The 18,028-nt window shown below is 43.6% G+C and overlaps 1 protein-coding gene and 1 long non-coding RNA gene across 2 annotated transcripts; both read left to right on the forward strand.

Annotated features, from left to right (window-relative positions):
- The first annotated feature begins 4,156 nt into the window (after nucleotides 1–4,156).
- Nucleotides 4,157–4,860, forward strand: LOC131686762 (uncharacterized). Its single transcript, XR_009305181.1, has 3 exons — nucleotides 4,157–4,547; nucleotides 4,608–4,670; nucleotides 4,726–4,860. It is a non-coding gene; the product is annotated as an uncharacterized LOC131686762 (long non-coding RNA).
- A 2,512-nt stretch (nucleotides 4,861–7,372) lies between these two features.
- On the forward strand, nucleotides 7,373–11,122 carry LOC131687800 (uncharacterized). The gene has a single exon (XM_058971891.1). It carries the CDS (start codon nucleotides 7,373–7,375, stop codon nucleotides 11,120–11,122), a length of 3,750 nt encoding a protein of 1,249 aa, XP_058827874.1.
- Nucleotides 11,123–18,028: the final 6,906 nt, after the last annotated feature.

Here is an 18,028-nt window from a genome sequence, read left to right on the forward strand (position 1 = left end):
TTCCCGAGAAATCCCGGGAATACAGAAGAAAAATAAAAAGGTGAATGATTTTCTTGAAAACAAAAGAATAAATCGAAAAGTTTTCAAACCCGTTTGATTGCATGTATATCTGTCCTAAAGGCAGTTGTCAGAAAATGGCGATTTGGTGGCCTACACATCATTCAATCATTCGATAACTCGTCAATAAGTTTACGCAACATTTTGATGATTTTTCTTGTCTATATGCATAACCTAAATTTTGGTAATTACGATTACAATTGGGACTAAACGCAGCTGCTGGAGTTACTGTCCAAAATTGGAATTCGTTATTCTGATACGATGGAATGTAATCAATTTAATGCAAAGCACCTTCTTTAATAATCTTGAATGAAAAGTTCGAGTTGCTTCAGGGTAGTGGGCAGTCATTTCCGATCAAATGAGAAAATGGAATCCATTTCCGTCACAGTAAGATCAGCATCATTTCGAATTAAGTGTGAATCAAAATCAAGTAGATAATGGACGAACTGTACAGCGATGGACGAATCCCACCATCGATTTCTTGTTACGGGTGAGTATCTGGATTGTTTGATCTTATCCCTTCAAAAATCCTTTCTGCATCCTTGAAAGCGACATTCAAAGAGTGTGGATGCGCATGATGTTGGACAGATACAGCGTTATGTATTGCTTTTCATACATTCAAAAATTTACAGATATTACACCTACGGTATAACAAATTAGACGAAATATGCATTCGATGAACTGACCAAATATTTCTGCAGACGTTCTAGAAACATTCCTGATTTTACAAAGCGTTTGCGTTAAGCATGATATCACTTAAAACCATCCCAAGTTTTGTAATATACAATCATCGATTTTTTAAGAAAGTACCGCGCGTCACTAACGCTACAATCTGCATTCACTACTCACTCCAAATGTTTGCCGGTAAAAATATTTCCTACAGAATTTCTTTCGCAGAACCTAAGCCTTTTGGAATGAATTAAAAATCTTTTTTCCCGGGATTCCCGAATCCCGGGAATGGGAAAATACAATTTCCCGGGAATCGGGAATCCCGGGAAATCCAAAAATCTCGGGATTCCCGGGAAATAATTTCCCGGGAAGGAAGCTCTAGTGTTGCTCCCATACGTGCATTCTACTCCATGACTGCACACCTCAAAGAGTAGAAATAAATGTGAATCTTGGTCCCACGCGCACGGAAGCAGAGAAGACAATCAAAAACATTTTAAAAACGTTCTTCCGATCAAACTTTATCTGAATTGTAGTTTGATTCGCCTTCCTACCTGTTTGCCAGTGAGGGGAGGCTCAAAAAAGTGGCTCTTCAAGGTGACTATTTGAACGAAATTATGCAGCTCTTGGTGCACAAATCTTTCTCTTTTTCGTTTTCAAGTTTCTCTTTGTGCGATCGCTCTGCACATTGCAGTGTTTTTGAGCTGCTCTATTTTTCATCGGTGTATTTCGTTCTTTGTGGCACATTGTGTGAGCAAATAACAAGCCTGGTCAAAATATTTGCGCCGCCATACCAGCCTTTCCCTAGAGGCATAACTATGCCGGCCGTTTTGAAATTTCTATACGATCAGCTATAAATTCAGTCACACTCACCTACTAATCGACATAGCATCAGTTGCGCACTAGGTGGTGATACCTTTGAATAGGCATTTATTTTTAAACAAGTTAAATGCTCTTTGTTGGCTGGTAAGAATAGAACACGAACTCGTGTTATTCGGCACCATTATCTGATGGTATGAAACCAGAAGAAGGAAAACTTTAATATGTTATTCTAATCATATTCATATTGACAGCGCAGAACTCAAACTTATTGGATATCACTGAGGTTTAACATGAACTTTGAGTAACATTTACATGTGTTCATATAAATTCTACACATCAAATTGATGTACGATTCATATGACAAATCTTATGAATATAAAACATATTTTCATTTCAGTTAAGATGAAGTTCAAATGAATTTCAAAATACCCAACGAAATGGGTTTGAACGGGTCTGCAGTTTAGGTAATTTTGTCCTCTCTATACCAAACATTTTACTCACTATCCCAACAACAATCCCTACTACAAAACACATAGCAACATCCGTTTCAGAATCAAAACTAGTTAGCCAGCGCTCACCAACCCATGATTTTTCGTCAATCCACGTAATTATTGTACGTACCTGTATTTACCCGTGATTTTTCTTTTTGCATCAGCCAGAGAACCGCTCCCACAACGGAGAAAAAAGTTTTAAAAAAAGTAAGATTTTTAAAGAGCAACAAATCTTCAAAATTTCTCCAAAACTCGTCGACTTTACGTCTAAGTTCAGGTTATGAGCTATTCAAACTTAAGAGTTGCTCTAGGTCGGCCATTTCATTTTTTTCTTGTCAGACTTATTTCCCCAACCCAGTAGCAATGAGATAACTGAGATCATTAGCTATTCATATAACTTGAATATGCTATTCTAATATTATTCAAATTGACCGCGCAAGATTCAAACCTATTGGATATCACTGAGTTTTAACATGAACTTTTAGTAACATTCATAATGGTTTCATATAAATTCTACACAGCTAAGCGAAGTGCGATCCATATGAGAAATCTTATGAATACAAAAGACATTTTCATTTCAGTGTGCGGCTTTAGCCATACCGCGAACTGTTATGAGAAATAAGTTCTTGGTCAGAGAGCTCCTTCCCCTCTGCAATCAAGCCAGCCAGCCGGTGCTGTGCTACTAACGCGGTACGTTAGTTGTTTCTGAAATTTCATGTTTGACTATACTTATACAGCTCATGAAAAAAAACAAAACTCGGAAGCCCGAAACTCATGCCTCTTTGTATCTCTAAGCTCAAACTTTTACGCAACGCTCTTTGGAGCGAAGAAAAAAGTCGTTTAAGAACAAACATGACATGCCCGGCACATGTGCACCGTATTGGAAAAAAAAAGAAAAAAACAGGTGGTTCGTTGAAGTGTTCCAATCACGTTTTTGCTTGGAAATTTAAAGCCAATACCATTTATAGTCTAGAGAATTCGTTGTGGTGGTTCTGACATTGAGCCCACTAAGTCCGCTCCCGTCTTTTTCGCGTTTACACGCACGATTAAATTAACTACGTTTGATATTTGGTATACTCCATTAAATATTAACAAGTTCGTCTTATACGTTGGAATTTTTATTGAGATTCACTGAAACGTACACGCCGCACTGCTTCCTAAATGCTGCTGTAAGGTTTCGAGTAAGCTTTTGGTGTAAATAGCAATTGTATTTGCTATTTGCGCTTGAAATTTAGTATGTAGCGGTAGTAATAAGCCTCCCATTTTGGTTTAAACGCAAGGACAATTTTTAAAACAGAATTTGATTGATTAGTTTAACTCATTTAACCAATTTTATCAATTCTGTAATCTAAAAAGGACTTTTGAATTCATAATGAACGTGGTGAATTTGGCATAACGTGCACCTGGTATAATCAACCTGCACAAAACGTTGCATAACGCAGTGCTGTTTTCTGGAACAATATGTGTTATCCTTTAGCCCTTCTCCTTTTGTGGCACAGACCTGTTGGTCCATATTTATTTAGCCCTTCGTTATGCAAAATCACGATATTATGACAGATGGGCTAAGCGCGGCGTATCATGGAGCGCGGCCGTTCCTTTCAATCGGGAAAGGCCGCGTGGAATTTTGGGGAAATGCGCTAATAATTAGGATGAAAATAATGTTTTATGCTTATAAAAGTTTGCGTGCAAAACCCTTCGTTCAAAATTTAGGAAATATTCCTGAACAAATCAATCGTGCGAAAGCTCTGTTCACGATTTCATTTTCACTGGATACATTTCAAGATAAATGCCGTAGCTTCGTCAGTTTTCACTATTTTCACATACATGTTTAACAAACATATGACTTCTAGCGTGGCACAAATTTTCATATTCAGTGAAACCGATCTAGAACTACGATCACCATTAACTAAATGCAAAATTTGAACACATAGGAAACTGTAGACAGTTTCCTATGTGTTCTAAAAAATGTACAATCCTAACTCCGGCAGATACTAGTACAGTGTACAACTTTTCCAAGAAAAGTAATAGGTTACGACTTCTGGTTCAAAAGTTATTCTTTATACCTGTTGATTACGCTACACCGACCGACGAGCCCCATTTGCCCCGTCCATAGAGTAACACCGATAGTGTACTGAGGGTGCACCAGCCGAGGGATCGTCAGCGATGGTGAAGGTGACCTACCTAGCTTATATCGATCGAGTGCAAGTCACAGAGAAGGAAAAGTGAACAGTATTATATCGTGCGAAGTGATAGATAGGCGTCCCATCTTCTTTTCCATTAGATAGTTAAAATTTAGAGTTTCCTCTTGATTATCTCAGCTCTTAAATCTAATTAAAATATATAGGTGAGAAAAATTTGAAGAAAATTAAACTTAACTTAAATTGATTATAATATTAATTAAAACTACATCCTAACCTAACTTGAAATAATAGCTAAATACATAGTACGGAAGAACAATAGTACGGACAGGTGGCGGGTTGCTGTATATAATCAGCACATGCATAATTTAGGGTAAGAACTCACAAAATTTAGTAGTGTTTATGCTCTAAACGAAGTTATTCGCTTATTTAGAATTGATAGAGCTTGAAACTCCTCATTGAGCTTTATACGAACGTTTGAGAGAGCTACCATTAGGTGAGTAATTATAACAGTAGGCATAATCACCTCACCTAAGCATATGTACCACTAGATTCCATGAACTATAACAGCTGCAACGTATGAACATATGTAAAGGCTATACGGAGCGTTGCACGACAATAAGAAATACTAAGAGTAAGCATTATACCTTTATAATCTAAAAGCTACAACTTACATCTACTCTTATTTCCTAGGAATTTTATAATCTAAATAAGCATTTATTGAGGATTGATAAAATTGGATTATTTCTTGTCGCTGCTGCGTGCGTAACATTATAAAATTCTCTTATTGGAACTGAGAAGATGCCGGGCAAACATTCCAATACAAAATCCAATAAAAAAGTAAAAACCGCTAAGCTGACGATTCAGACAAAGGGTACCGCCGCCATTGCTAATGCCGTTGCTGTTAACACCGATGCAACAGCCATCAACACGCAACCTGAACGAGTACTTGGACTCTCTTTCAACACTGCTATGAATGTTCCTGTACTTAACACGGAATCAGGAAGCCAGCAAGGCGCCGCGGGTGCCAACGTGATAAACAAAGTTCGCCAATCCACACGAAATAATCACTGCTCCCTGTGCGATGAACGGGATAATAGCAGAATGGTCCAATGTGACTCCTGCGACAACTGGTATCATTTCACGTGCGCAAATGTTACTGAAGCAGTCTCAGAGACAGACTGGAGTTGCCCGTCTTGTGGAACTAGTAACAGTACCAATCCTCTCCATCCGGACAATATCTGTTCTTCACAGCAACAATCGACACACGAACCTGAACCATCTGAGGATATAATATCTGTGCGATCTAACAATACTCTAACAAGGTCGAGCACCTGTACCAGCAGAAGTCGATCAAGGCGTGAGATGAAGTTGCAGCTACGCAAACTGGAAGAGACTAAAGCCTTGGAGCAGAGGTTTCTGGACATGAAATTCGCCATACTCGACAAATACAGAAGCGATAGTGAGGAGGATGAAGTTGGGTCAATAGTCGACAAAGTATCGCAAATAGAGGAGTGGATAGAGGGTACGGACCGTATTGGTGATAGAGGTGGGGCCCATTTTCAGCCCACATTGACTAATGAACAGCAGCCGATATGTTCGCAGCCTGTAGAGCACATCGCTTACGGTCAAGGGCAACCACCAATCGGTTACAATCGAGAAAGAACGTCACAAGTTCCCCTCCACGTTCCACTATCAAACCCTGGAGGACGTCCAATACAACAAATTGGGGTGCGTCCCCCTCGCCCAGTTCCTCACAACTTGCAATGGACACAACCTAGTATTCTAACCCGAAGGGTGAGTGGCGTCGACAACTTTGTTCCTGAACAGGGTTCAACACCAAATCCTCCACGTTATCGACTTGAACCCACGGAAAATAATGGTGACGATACCATGTATCTTTTGAATAGAAGTCAATTGGCTGCACGTCACGCCGTTCCCAAGGATTTGCCAGAGTTCAGCGGACGAGCCGAAGAGTGGCCATTGTTTCTGGCCATGTTCAACTCTTCAACGCAAATGTGCGGTTTTTCAAACGAAGAAAATATGCTTCGATTGCGGAAATGTTTGAAAGGTGAGGCGCTGAATAGGGTAAGGTGCGAATTGCTGCACCCGTGCAATGTGGCGAGCGTGATGTCAACGCTCAAAATGTTATATGGCAAGCCTGAAGCGATCATTCAAGCGGTCATCCAGAAGGTGAGAGATTTGCCAGCTCCTAGGGTCGAAAAGTTAGAAACTCTTGTCGATTTCGCACTTTCGGTGAAGAATCTCTGCGCCACAATACAAGCGTGCGAGATAAGTGACTACATGTACAGCTCTTCTCTGCGATACGAGCTGGTAGAACGTCTACCGTCCGGACTTAAGTTGGAATGGGCAAGAGCGACTAGGGGAAATCCGGTACCGACATTGCTAGAGTTTAGTACCTGGTTGTACGTGATGGCGGAAGATGCCAGCGCAGTGATGGGAACGCAGAACAACGGACCGAAAGACGAATCAAAGGTCCGCAGCAGAAGGGAGAACGTCCTTAACGTGCATATCGAGTCGGATAAGAAGCAACCGTATAACCCAACCAGGGACAAAAAGGATTTATCGCAATCGTGCAGAGTATGTAAGGGAACCTGCTCTTCGGTAGCCAAGTGTGAACGGTTCTCAGAGTTCAGCTACGATTCTAGATGGGCTACGATCAAAGAACTCAAACTCTGCCGAAAATGCCTTCAACGGCATAATAGTCTCTGTAAACTGAAAAGGACATGCGGAATCAACGGATGTACATACCTTCATCATCCCCTTCTTCACGGTAGCAAAAGGTCCGAGTCGGAAACAATAACTTCTGGTCCATCCACTTCTTTAATCCCCGGCGGGAAACTCGAGAGCAGTGTCAATGTCCATCAAACTAAAACCAGTGGCGTACTTCTCCGGTTTGTTCCTGTTGTTCTATACGGGCCGTCGAAAGAAGTACATACATACGCATTTATCGACGATGGTTCTGAGCTGACCCTTCTGGAGCAAGGACTGGCAGATGAATTAGGAGTTTCTGGACAGATAGCACCTTTGTGTCTAAAATGGACTGGTGGCACGAAAAGAGTGGAGTGCAAGTCCCAAAAGGTCAGTCTGCAGATTTCTGGCACATCGAACAAATCAATGAGACATGCATTGTCGGATGCGCGTACCGTGAACAAGCTAGAACTGTGACCACAAACGATGATTATTTCGGAATTGCAGAAACGGTTCCGGCACCTCGAAGGACTTCCCATCGAGTCGTATAGTGACACTGCTCCACGCATACTAATCGGTGTCGACCACGCCAAGCTTGGCCACGTAACGAAGAGTCGTGAAGGTAAAACAAAGGAACCAGTTGCAGTCAAGACTTGCTTAGGATGGTGCGTTTACGGATATGTCGCACATAGTTCGTCCAGCACCGGTGTCGTCAACAATCATATGCTAGATATTTGCTCATGTAACCAAGAAAACGGAGAATATCTACATAAGGCCATGAAGGAATATTTTTCCCTTGACAGTATGGGCGTGGTCAAATCAGGAAAGGTGCTCATGTCCACAGAAGATGAACGGGCACTACAAATGCTGGACACACTAACGCATCGGAAAGGGGATAAATATGAATCAGGCCTTCTTTGGAAATACGACGGTGTACGCCTTCCGAACAATAAAGCAATGACACTAAAGCGCTGGGAGTGCCTGGAACATCGGCTGCAGAATGATCCGCATCTGGCAGAAGTTTTGAATACGAAGATCGCAGATTACATCTGCAAAGGATACATACGGAAGCTTACCGATGCCGAGCTCACGATCCAGCATCCCAGGGTCTGGTATCTTCCGGTATTCCCCGTTGTTAACCCGAACAAACCTGCAAAGACGAGGTTGGTATGGGACGCCGCCGCGAAAGCTTACGATGTTTCGCTCAACTCCGTCCTTCTTAAGGGACCCGATTTCCTAGCGTCTCTGCTAAGCGTGCTAATAAAATTTAGAGAACACCGGATAGCAGTTTGCGGAGACCTGAGGGAGATGTACCATCAAGTACTGATGCGAGAAGAGGACCAGCATTGTCAACGGTTTTTCTGGGGACGCGAGGAGAACACAGGCGGACCTAATGTCTACATCATGCAGGTGATGACGTTCGGGGCCTGCTGCTCGCCAAGCACGGCCCAGTATGTAAAAAACAAGCATGCCAAACTGTACGAAAACGAGTCTCCGGCCGCAGTTCATGCGATAGTCAAGCAGCATTACGTCGACGATATGCTCATCAGCGTCGAGACGGAAGAGGAAGCGATTTCGCTCGTACACGACATCAAGATGATTCACCAGGAAGGCGGCTTCGAAATGAGAAATTGGCTGTCGAATTCATCGACGGTGCTGCTATCGCTGAATGAAAAACCAGTGACCAATAAAAACTTAAACGTCAATGATGGCCTTCCCACGGAGAAAATTCTTGGAATGTGGTGGGACACAGAGAAAGACTGCATTACCTTTAAGCTCTCCTCGAAGTGCCAGGAAGATCTCCTATCTGGTCAACGGCGACCAACCAAGAAAGAAGCTCTTCGAATGCTGATGCTGATGTACGACCCATGCGGATTTATCGCATATTTTCTGATGTACCTCAAGGTCTTGCTGCAGGATATATGGCGCTCTGGAATTGGCTGGAACGATAAAATCGAAGAGAATGAGTTCGAAAAGTGGCTGCTATGGCTGAAAGTCCTTCCCAAGGTAGAAGAAGTTGAAATTCCAAGATGCTTTCGGATCCAGATCTCAGTTAACGCCGAGGTACAAATACACACATTCGTCGACGCAAGTGAGAATGGGTTCGCAGCCGCAGTTTATCTGCGATTCCGACAAGGAGTTAATATAGAATGTGCGCTTGTGGCCGCCAAGACGAGAGTGGCTCCACTTCGCTTCCTATCCATTCCTCGAGCCGAACTTCAAGCAGCTGTCCTCGGAGTGCGACTAACGAATGCCGTCCAAACTGCCCTAAGCTTTAAGGTGAATCAGCGATTCTTCCACACTGACGCCAGGGACGTGTGCTGCTGGCTGATCTCTGACCATAGAAGATACAGCCAATATGTTGCCGTTCGAGTCAGTGAAATTCTGGAGAGCACGGAAGTATATGAATGGCATTGGATATCGACCAAACAGAACGTAGCTGACTTGGGTACTAAATGGAAAGGTTTCCCGGATCTCAGCCCGCAAAGTCCGTGGTTTCGGGGATCCTCGTTCCTATCGACACCAGTAGAAGAGTGGCCTATAACTTCGCGGCGGTATGGAACAACTGACGAAGAACTTCGTCCTCATCTACTTACACACATTGTTGCACCAGAACCGCTGATCGCGCTGGAGAAATTCTCAAGCTGGACGACGCTGTTACGCCGAACTGCAGTGTTCGCTCGGCAAGCTTCCAACTGGAGACGATTGGCGAAAAAGGAGCGACCACTTAGTGGACCACTCACCCACGAAGAACTGGTCAAAGCCGAAAATTATCTGTATCGCATAGCCCAAGGCGACGTGTTCGCGGATGAGGTGGTAATCCTGAAGATGAATGCCTTCTCCGCAGAGAAGAAGCGAATACCGAAGAGCAGCTCAATCTACCGTGTCTGTCCTACACTGGACAATCAGAATCTGCTTCGAGTTCAAGGTCGGACGGGGGGATGCAAGTACATCGATGTAGATGCCTCCAACCCAGTAATTCTTCCCCACGAACACACCATAACAAAACTCGTTGTGGCTCACTTTCATCGGCAGTTCCATCACCAAAATCACGAAACCGTGGTAAATGAACTACGTCAGCACTTCTATATCCCACGCTTGAAAGTTGTCTACAGGAGAGTGCGTAGGGAATGTCAGCAGTGCAATAACGACAGCGCAACACCCTGTCCTCCAATGATGGCTGACTTACCAGAAGCGCGGCTGGCTGCCTATACTCGTCCATTTACTCACACAGGTTTGGATTATTTTGGGCCGATGACGGTATTAATCGGTCGTCGCACTGAGAAGCGATGGGGTGTTCTAGCTACCTGTCTCACTACTAGAGCCATCCATCTGCAGGTCGCATACTCACTATCGACGGACTCGTGCATTATGGCTTTGAGAAATATCTTCAGCCGAAGGGGAACACCTTCGGTAATATATAGTGACAGAGGCACCAACTTTAAAGGCGCTGAAAAGGTTCTCGAAGAGGCGATTCGGAACATAGATCAGGACAAATTAGTGACCGAGTTCACATCAAGGCACACCGAGTGGAGATTCAATCCACCTTCGGCACCACACATGAGTGGGGCGTGGGAGCGCTTGATCAGGACCGTGAAGCAGAACTTGAGTAAGGTTATAGCGTCAAGGGTAGTATCCGCCGAGATACTCGAGAACGCACTAAATGAAGTGGAGAATATCGTCAACTCTCGACCGTTGACCAATATCCCCGTTGATGGCGACCTCTCTCCAGTACTAACCCCCAACCATTTTCTCCTCCAATCCTCCAACGTACTGAAACCATTGACCGCTTTCGACGATAGCTCTCGTGCCTTGAAAAACAACTACGAAACTTCTCAAACCCTTGCCAACAGTTTCTGGAAACAGTGGCTCCGAGATTACCTTCAGACCATCACGAGAAGATCCAAATGGTTCGTGGCAACGAAGCCCATCGAAGTAAACGACATTGTAATCGTGGCCGATCCAAAGTTCCCACGAAACTATTGGCCAAAGGGAAGAGTCATAGCAACGAAAGTTGCCTCGGATGGACAGGTACGATCAGTAACGGTGCAAACTGTTAGCGGCGGAATTTACGAGAGACCAACAGTGAAACTCGCAGTGCTCGATGTAGGCGTTTCTAGTAATGCGTCGCTGAAGAATCCACAACGAATTACGGGGGGGGGAGTGTTGATTACGCTACACCGACCGACGAGCCCCATTTGCCCCGTCCATAGAGTAACACCGATAGTGTACTGAGGGTGCACCAGCCGAGGGATCGTCAGCGATGGTGAAGGTGACCTACCTAGCTTATATCGATCGAGTGCAAGTCACAGAGAAGGAAAAGTGAACAGTATTATATCGTGCGAAGTGATAGATAGGCGTCCCATCTTCTTTTCCATTAGATAGTTAAAATTTAGAGTTTCCTCTTGATTATCTCAGCTCTTAAATCTAATTAAAATATATAGGTGAGAAAAATTTGAAGAAAATTAAACTTAACTTAAATTGATTATAATATTAATTAAAACTACATCCTAACCTAACTTGAAATAATAGCTAAATACATAGTACGGAAGAACAATAGTACGGACAGTTGGCGGGTTGCTGTATATAATCAGCACATGCATAATTTAGGGTAAGAACTCACAAAATTTAGTAGTGTTTATGCTCTAAACGAAGTTATTCGCTTATTTAGAATTGATAGAGCTTGAAACTCCTCATTGAGCTTTATACGAACGTTTGAGAGAGCTACCATTAGGTGAGTAATTATAACAGTAGGCATAATCATCTCACCTAAGCATATGTACCACTAGATTCCATGAACTATAACAGCTGCAACGTATGAACATATGTAAAGGCTATACGGAGCGTTGCACGACAATAAGAAATACTAAGAGTAAGCATTATACCTTTGTAATCTAAAAGCTACAACTTACATCTACTCTTATTTCCTAGGAATTTTATAATCTAAATAAACATTTATTGAGGATTGATAAAATTGGATTATTTCTTGTCGCTGCTGCGTGCGTAACAATACCCACAGTGTCTATATCGTTCAAGAAAATTGAATTTATCTGAATACCCTGGCTGATATTGCAATCAAGTTAACCATTATAAAATTATTATTATGACAGAGGAACAACATCTCATAGTAATTTTCTGGCTAATAAAATTTTAAATGGTTTAAGCTGTAGGAGAAGTATTTTTTTTTTTCCAATTCGTTTATTTGATAAGGCAGGTTTGCGTTAGCTTAAAGGTGCCAATTTTGTTTTGTTTTACATTTTAAATTACTTAAAACTAGGGGATTACATATTGATTAGCTATACATATACACAAGGGGGTAATATAATTTTCGTAAGATTAGGGGGTCATTTAGTTTTTATGGCAATATGGTTTGACATTTTTAGCAATGAGATTATTGGAGCAAATAATGTTTAACTAAGGGGGAAAATTTATACGACTATCTTAAAAGTAGAAATAATTAGAGGGCGTGATTAAATTTTGTAGAGATTCGGAGACATTAATTAGAGTTATTTTATGTGGTAGTAGAGTTGGGCATTTTCAACGAGATCATATAATATAATATTTAAAACTAGAAAAGGCAAGAAGAGCTATATGCTTCATGAAGATATTTGGGGGGGGGGAAGGGGTGTTACTTCTGTGTATAAGAGTCAGGGGAAGTAGGGTGGACAAACATGGCAGGGGGAGAACATTATTTCAGTTTCAGACTTCGGGAGATCAACGGATGGATTACAGAATCAGGGTGGCCTTCATCAGGAAGAATCATGTACTGGGACGCCGGGTGGTCGTTCTTAAGATGGCAGGGGTTTCTCCAGACGATTTCGTAGTGCGGCTCAGATGTTGATCGGCTACATTTCGAGTTGTGCGTGTGATGTTCGTGCTTTAGGTCCCGTGTTTGTTGGCTCATTTGACAGGGATGTTTTGTGTTGCCTTGGAGTCGCATCAAACCATCGTGGGTGTATGGTACAGGTGGAAGAGAGCGTTTCTGAGAATGATAAGGAAAAAGGGGCAGTTAAAGTTGGATATTGATGGTTTTTATGAAGGTGTATATAAGGGACATATAGAGGACATCGCGGCTTGCCAACACATCTCGAACCGGGACGTTGGGTGGTCTTCCTCGGGCCCGGAGGGTGTCCATAAGCCGAGACCTGGCGAAACTGTACTCGGTGCACGCCCAGACTATGTGCTCTATATCGTGATAACCGTCGCCACAAGCGCAGATACCACTCTCCACGAGCCCAATATGTCGGAGATGTGCATCCAGCGTGTAATGGTTCGCCATGAGTCGAGACATCACACGAATGAAGTCACGACCCACATCCATCCCCTTGAACCAAGGTTTCGTCGATACCTTAGGGACTATCGAATGTAGCCACCTTCCTAGCTCCCCATTGCTCCACGAGGTTTGCCAACTTTCGAGGGTTCTCTGATGAGTAATACTGAAAAATTCGTGGAAGCAAATTGGTCTTTCAAAAACGTCACCTTCAATGGCACCCACCTTAGCTAAGGAGTCCGCCTTCTCATTGCCCGGAATGGAGCAATGAGAAGGGACCCACACCAAGGTAATCTGGAAAGATTTGTCAGATAAAGCACTCAGTAGCTCCCGTATTTTCCCCAAAAACTACGAGGAATGCTTTCCATGTTTCATCGAGCGAATAGCGTCAATAGAACTCAGACTATCCGAGACGATGAAGTAATGGTCTGCGGGTAATGTGTCAATGACTCCAAGGGTATACTGAATAGCAGCTAGTTCTGCGGCGTAAACTGAAGCAGGGTCACTGAGTTTGTAGGAGGCGGTGAACTTTTGATTGAAAATACCGAAGCCAGTGGACCCTTCGAGGTTTGATCCGTCAGTATAAAACATCTTAGAACAGTCGACTTCTCGGAATTTATTATAAAAAATATTTGGAACCACTTGTGGGCGTATGTGGTCCGGAATTCCACTAATCTCATCTTTCATGGATGTGTCGAAGAAAACAGTAGATTCAGAAGTATTTATGAAATGCACACGGTTGGGATTGTAAGAAGAAGGATTAATATTTTGCGCCATGTAGTCAAAGTACAGGGACATAAAACGGGTCTGAGAATTGAGCTCAACAAGCCTTTCGAAATTTTCAATCACCAACGGGTTCAAGATATCGCATCGAATGAGCAATCGATATGAGAGTTCCCAAAATCGATTTTTCAGCGGGAGAACGCCCGACAGGACTTCGAGACTCATCGTATGGGTCGATTGCATGCACCCTAAGGCGATACGCAAACAACGATACTGAATTCTTTCGAGTTTGATGAAATGTATGTTCGCGGCGGATCGAAAGCAGAAGCATCCGTATTCCAGTACCGACAGTATCGTTGTTTGATACAACCTAATTAGGTCTCCTGGGTGGGCACCCCACCACGTTCCGGTTATTGTACGAAGAAAGTTGATCCTTTGTTGGCATTTCTGTTTCAGATACCGAATATGGCATCCCCAAGTACCTTTCGAGTCGAACCAGACCCCTAGATATTTTACTGTGAAGACCTGAGCTATAGTTTGACCCATTAATAGAAGATGTAGTTGTGCTGGTTCACGCTTCCTAGAAAATACAACTAGCTCAGTTTTCTCCGTGGAGAATTCGATACCCAGCTTAATAGCCCAAGCAGACAAATTGTCCAAGGTATTCTGTAATGGTCCTTGTAGATCGACAGCTTTGGGTCCCGTAACAGACACCACGCCATCGTCTGCAAGTTGCCTTAACGTGCAGGAATTGTCAAGACATTCATCAATGTCGTTGACGTAGAAATTGTATAACAGGGGGCTTAGACATGAGCCCTGGGGAAGGCCCATGTAGCTAAATCGTGATGTCGATAAGTCACCATGCGAAAAATGCATGTGCTTTTCCGACAACAAGTTTAGTAAAAAGTTGTTTAAAGTCGCTGAAAGACCATGCTGGTGTAGCTTCTCTGAAAGAATGTTGATAGAAACTGAATCAAAAGCCCCCTTTATATCTAGGAACACTGATGCCATCTGCTCTTTACTAGCATAGGCCATTTGAATTTCGGTTGAGAGCAACGCAAGACAATCGTTCGTCCCTTTGCCTTTGCGAAAGCCAAACTGTGTATCTGACAGTAAGCCATTTGCTTCGACCCAATTGTCGAGGCGAAACAAGATCATTTTCTCGAACAACTTCCGGATACAAGATAGCATTGCGATCGGTCGATACGAATTGTGGTCGGAGGCTGGTTTTCCTGGTTTTTGGATGGCGATGACCTTCATTTGCCTCCAATCGTGTGGGACAATGTTACCCTCAAGAAACTTATTAAATAAGTTCAACAAGCGTCTCTTGGCAGAGTCTGGCAGATTCTTCAACAAGTTGAATTTGATTCTGTCTGGCCCTGGAGCTTTATTGTTACACGACAAGAGAGCAAGTGAGAACTCCACCATCGAAAAAGGTGTTTCGTTCGCGTTATCGTGACGGGACGCGGCGCGGTAGATCTTCTGTGCCGGGGCGGAATCCGGACAAACCTTCTTGGCGAAATCGAATATCCAACGGTTTGAATATTCCACGCTCTCATTAGTACTGTTTCGATTTCGCATACGTCGGGCTGTTCCCCAAAGAGTGCTCATCGATGTTTCTCTCGTTAATCCGTCGACGAACCGGCGCCAATAACCGCGTTTTTTGGCTTTCATCAAACTCTTCATTCGCTTGTCTAACGTCGCGTACTGTCGAAAACTAGCGGGTAGCCCGTCGTTCCGGAAGGTCTTAAACGCGGCGGCCTTCTCTGCGTACACGTCTGAGCACTCTTTGTCCCACCAGGGATTGGGAGAACGTTTTTGTATGTTCGCGCCGGGTACTGGCTTAGTCTGAGCTTGATTCGCGCTGTCGAGAATCAAGCCAGCCAAAAAGCTGTACTCTTCCTCCGGAGGAAGTTCTTGAGTAGATTCGATGTTGTCGGATATCGCGGCAGCATAGCTCTTCCAATCGATATTTCGTGTGAGGTCATACGAAATATTGATTGTTTCCAATGGCCTTGAGCCGTTATTGATTGAGACTACGATCGGCAGATGGTCGCTACCGTGGGGATCAGGGATTACCTTCCACGCGCATTCTAACTTTAGCGAGGTCGAGCAAAGGGATAAATCTAATGCGCTTGGGCGCGCAGGTGGGGGAGGAATCCGTGTCATTTCACCTGTGTTTAGAATTGTCATGTTGAAGTTGTCGCAAATATTGTGAATTAAAGAGGAACGGTTATCATCATAAAGGCCACCCCATTCCGTACCGTGAGAGTTAAAGTCGCCTAAAACTAGTCGCGGTGCTGGCAGGGATTCTATGATGTCATGTAGCCGGCGATGCCCAATCGCGGTGTTGGGGGGAATATATATGGAAGCTATGCAAAGATCTTTGCCTTTGGTTGTTACTTGACAAGCGACAACTTCAATACCTGTTATCGAGGGAAGGTTAATTCTGTAGAAGGAATAGCGCTTTTTGATCCCCAAAAGCACTCCTCCATAGGGGGTGTCTCGATCCAGGCGAATAATATTAAAGTCGTGGAAGTTGAGATCTATGTCGGAAGTTAACCAAGTTTCACATAATGCAAATGCATCGCAACTCAAATTATTTATTAAAATTTTGAAGGAATCGATTTTCGGGATGATACTTCTGCAATTCCACTGTAGAACAGTGATCAAATCCGTGACCTCGTTCGATGAGTTAGCCATCGAAGGATACAATCGCTGAAAGGAGGGGCCATTTAGCAGTCAACTGCTTCAAAAATGTTCTTACTGTAGGGAGAAAAGCTAACATAAGACTTTTAATTGGATCAGTTATATTGAAAGTTTTTATTATCCAGTCCACAATGTCCGAGAGTTTGATAATTCCAGTGCCGCGATTATTCTCGAACTGAAACAGAGGAACACTTGGGATTTTTGATGTTCCGGGAAGTGCTGGGAACTCCTTCTCTGAGTTTAATCCTCCGAGACCAGGAGCTAATTGCTTCGGTTTGGTTGCAACACTTCCAATAGATGTGACTTTCTGAGTCCCGTCAAGGGATACCTTCTGGCCTTTACAACGAACTTTAGGAGAGGAAATGTTCCTCCTCTTCCTATAACTTCTAGGCGCCCTAGTAGATGTTCCCTCTTGTGGGTCATCAGCTTCGCCCTCGTTAGGAGGCAAGTGAGCATAGATGTTTGTTGAGGTTGGTGGTGTAGCTTTCTTTAGCATTTCTGCGAAAGAACGTTCGGATCGTCCCGCAAGGGAACGTTTTAGTTTATCCCCGCGTAGTTTGTACGCGGGACATGCCGAGATATCATGCAGATTCTCTGCACAGTAAGGACACTTCTCAGCATTCTTACTGCACGAATCATCTAGATGATTCTCCCCGCATTTTCCACAGCGGGCCTTATTGCTACAATGGGTGGCTGTGTGACCCAATTGTTTACACTTTGTGCAATTCATGACCCGCGGCACAAACAGACGCACAGGCAGACGAACCTTGTGCAAGAGGACGTAATTTGGCAAAGCGGTACCAGCGAAGGTCAACCGATAAGAGTTTGATTGGGGGTACGTTTTTGAACCATCCCCCGCAACTACTACTGAGTGCAAACGCTTGCACTCGAGTATTTTCACTGGCTGAAGTATGCGGTCTCTAAAACGGCCAACCCCGTACTGCAGCAGATCCTCGCATGTCAAACTGTCATCGGTGACAACGCCTTCAGACTGTACTTTTACAGCTGGAATATACACGTGATAGTCCTTCGTAAAGTGCTCGCAGCAAGCAATATCGTTTGCCTGCTTTGAGTTAGTCAGCACGACCCTCAGCCTGTCTGAGCGGACCTTTTTTATTTCGGTCACAGCCGAGAACCGTTCCGTCAGGTCTTTTGAAATCTGTAATAGATTCAGCGATTTTGTTTTGGGCCGAAAGAAGACCACAAAGGGACCGGTCGAGAGCTCTGGATATTGTTTGGGTCGGGGGAGAGCCTTAGGAGTCGACTCGATCTCCATTTGGCCATCCGGGGAGGAAGCCATCGACACCGTCAATGCACGGGGTCAGCACCCGCGCAGACGGGAAAAAGCCGTAAATGTATCAAAAAGGTAGATTTCACTTATCTGTATACTCGTTTCCCACGACGCACCAGTCCAGCTTAAATAGCTGGTTATTGTTCAA

Source organism: Topomyia yanbarensis, chromosome 3 (genome assembly GCF_030247195.1).
Source record: "Topomyia yanbarensis strain Yona2022 chromosome 3, ASM3024719v1, whole genome shotgun sequence".
In the NCBI taxonomy this organism is placed as follows: Eukaryota; Metazoa; Arthropoda; class Insecta; order Diptera; family Culicidae; genus Topomyia; species Topomyia yanbarensis.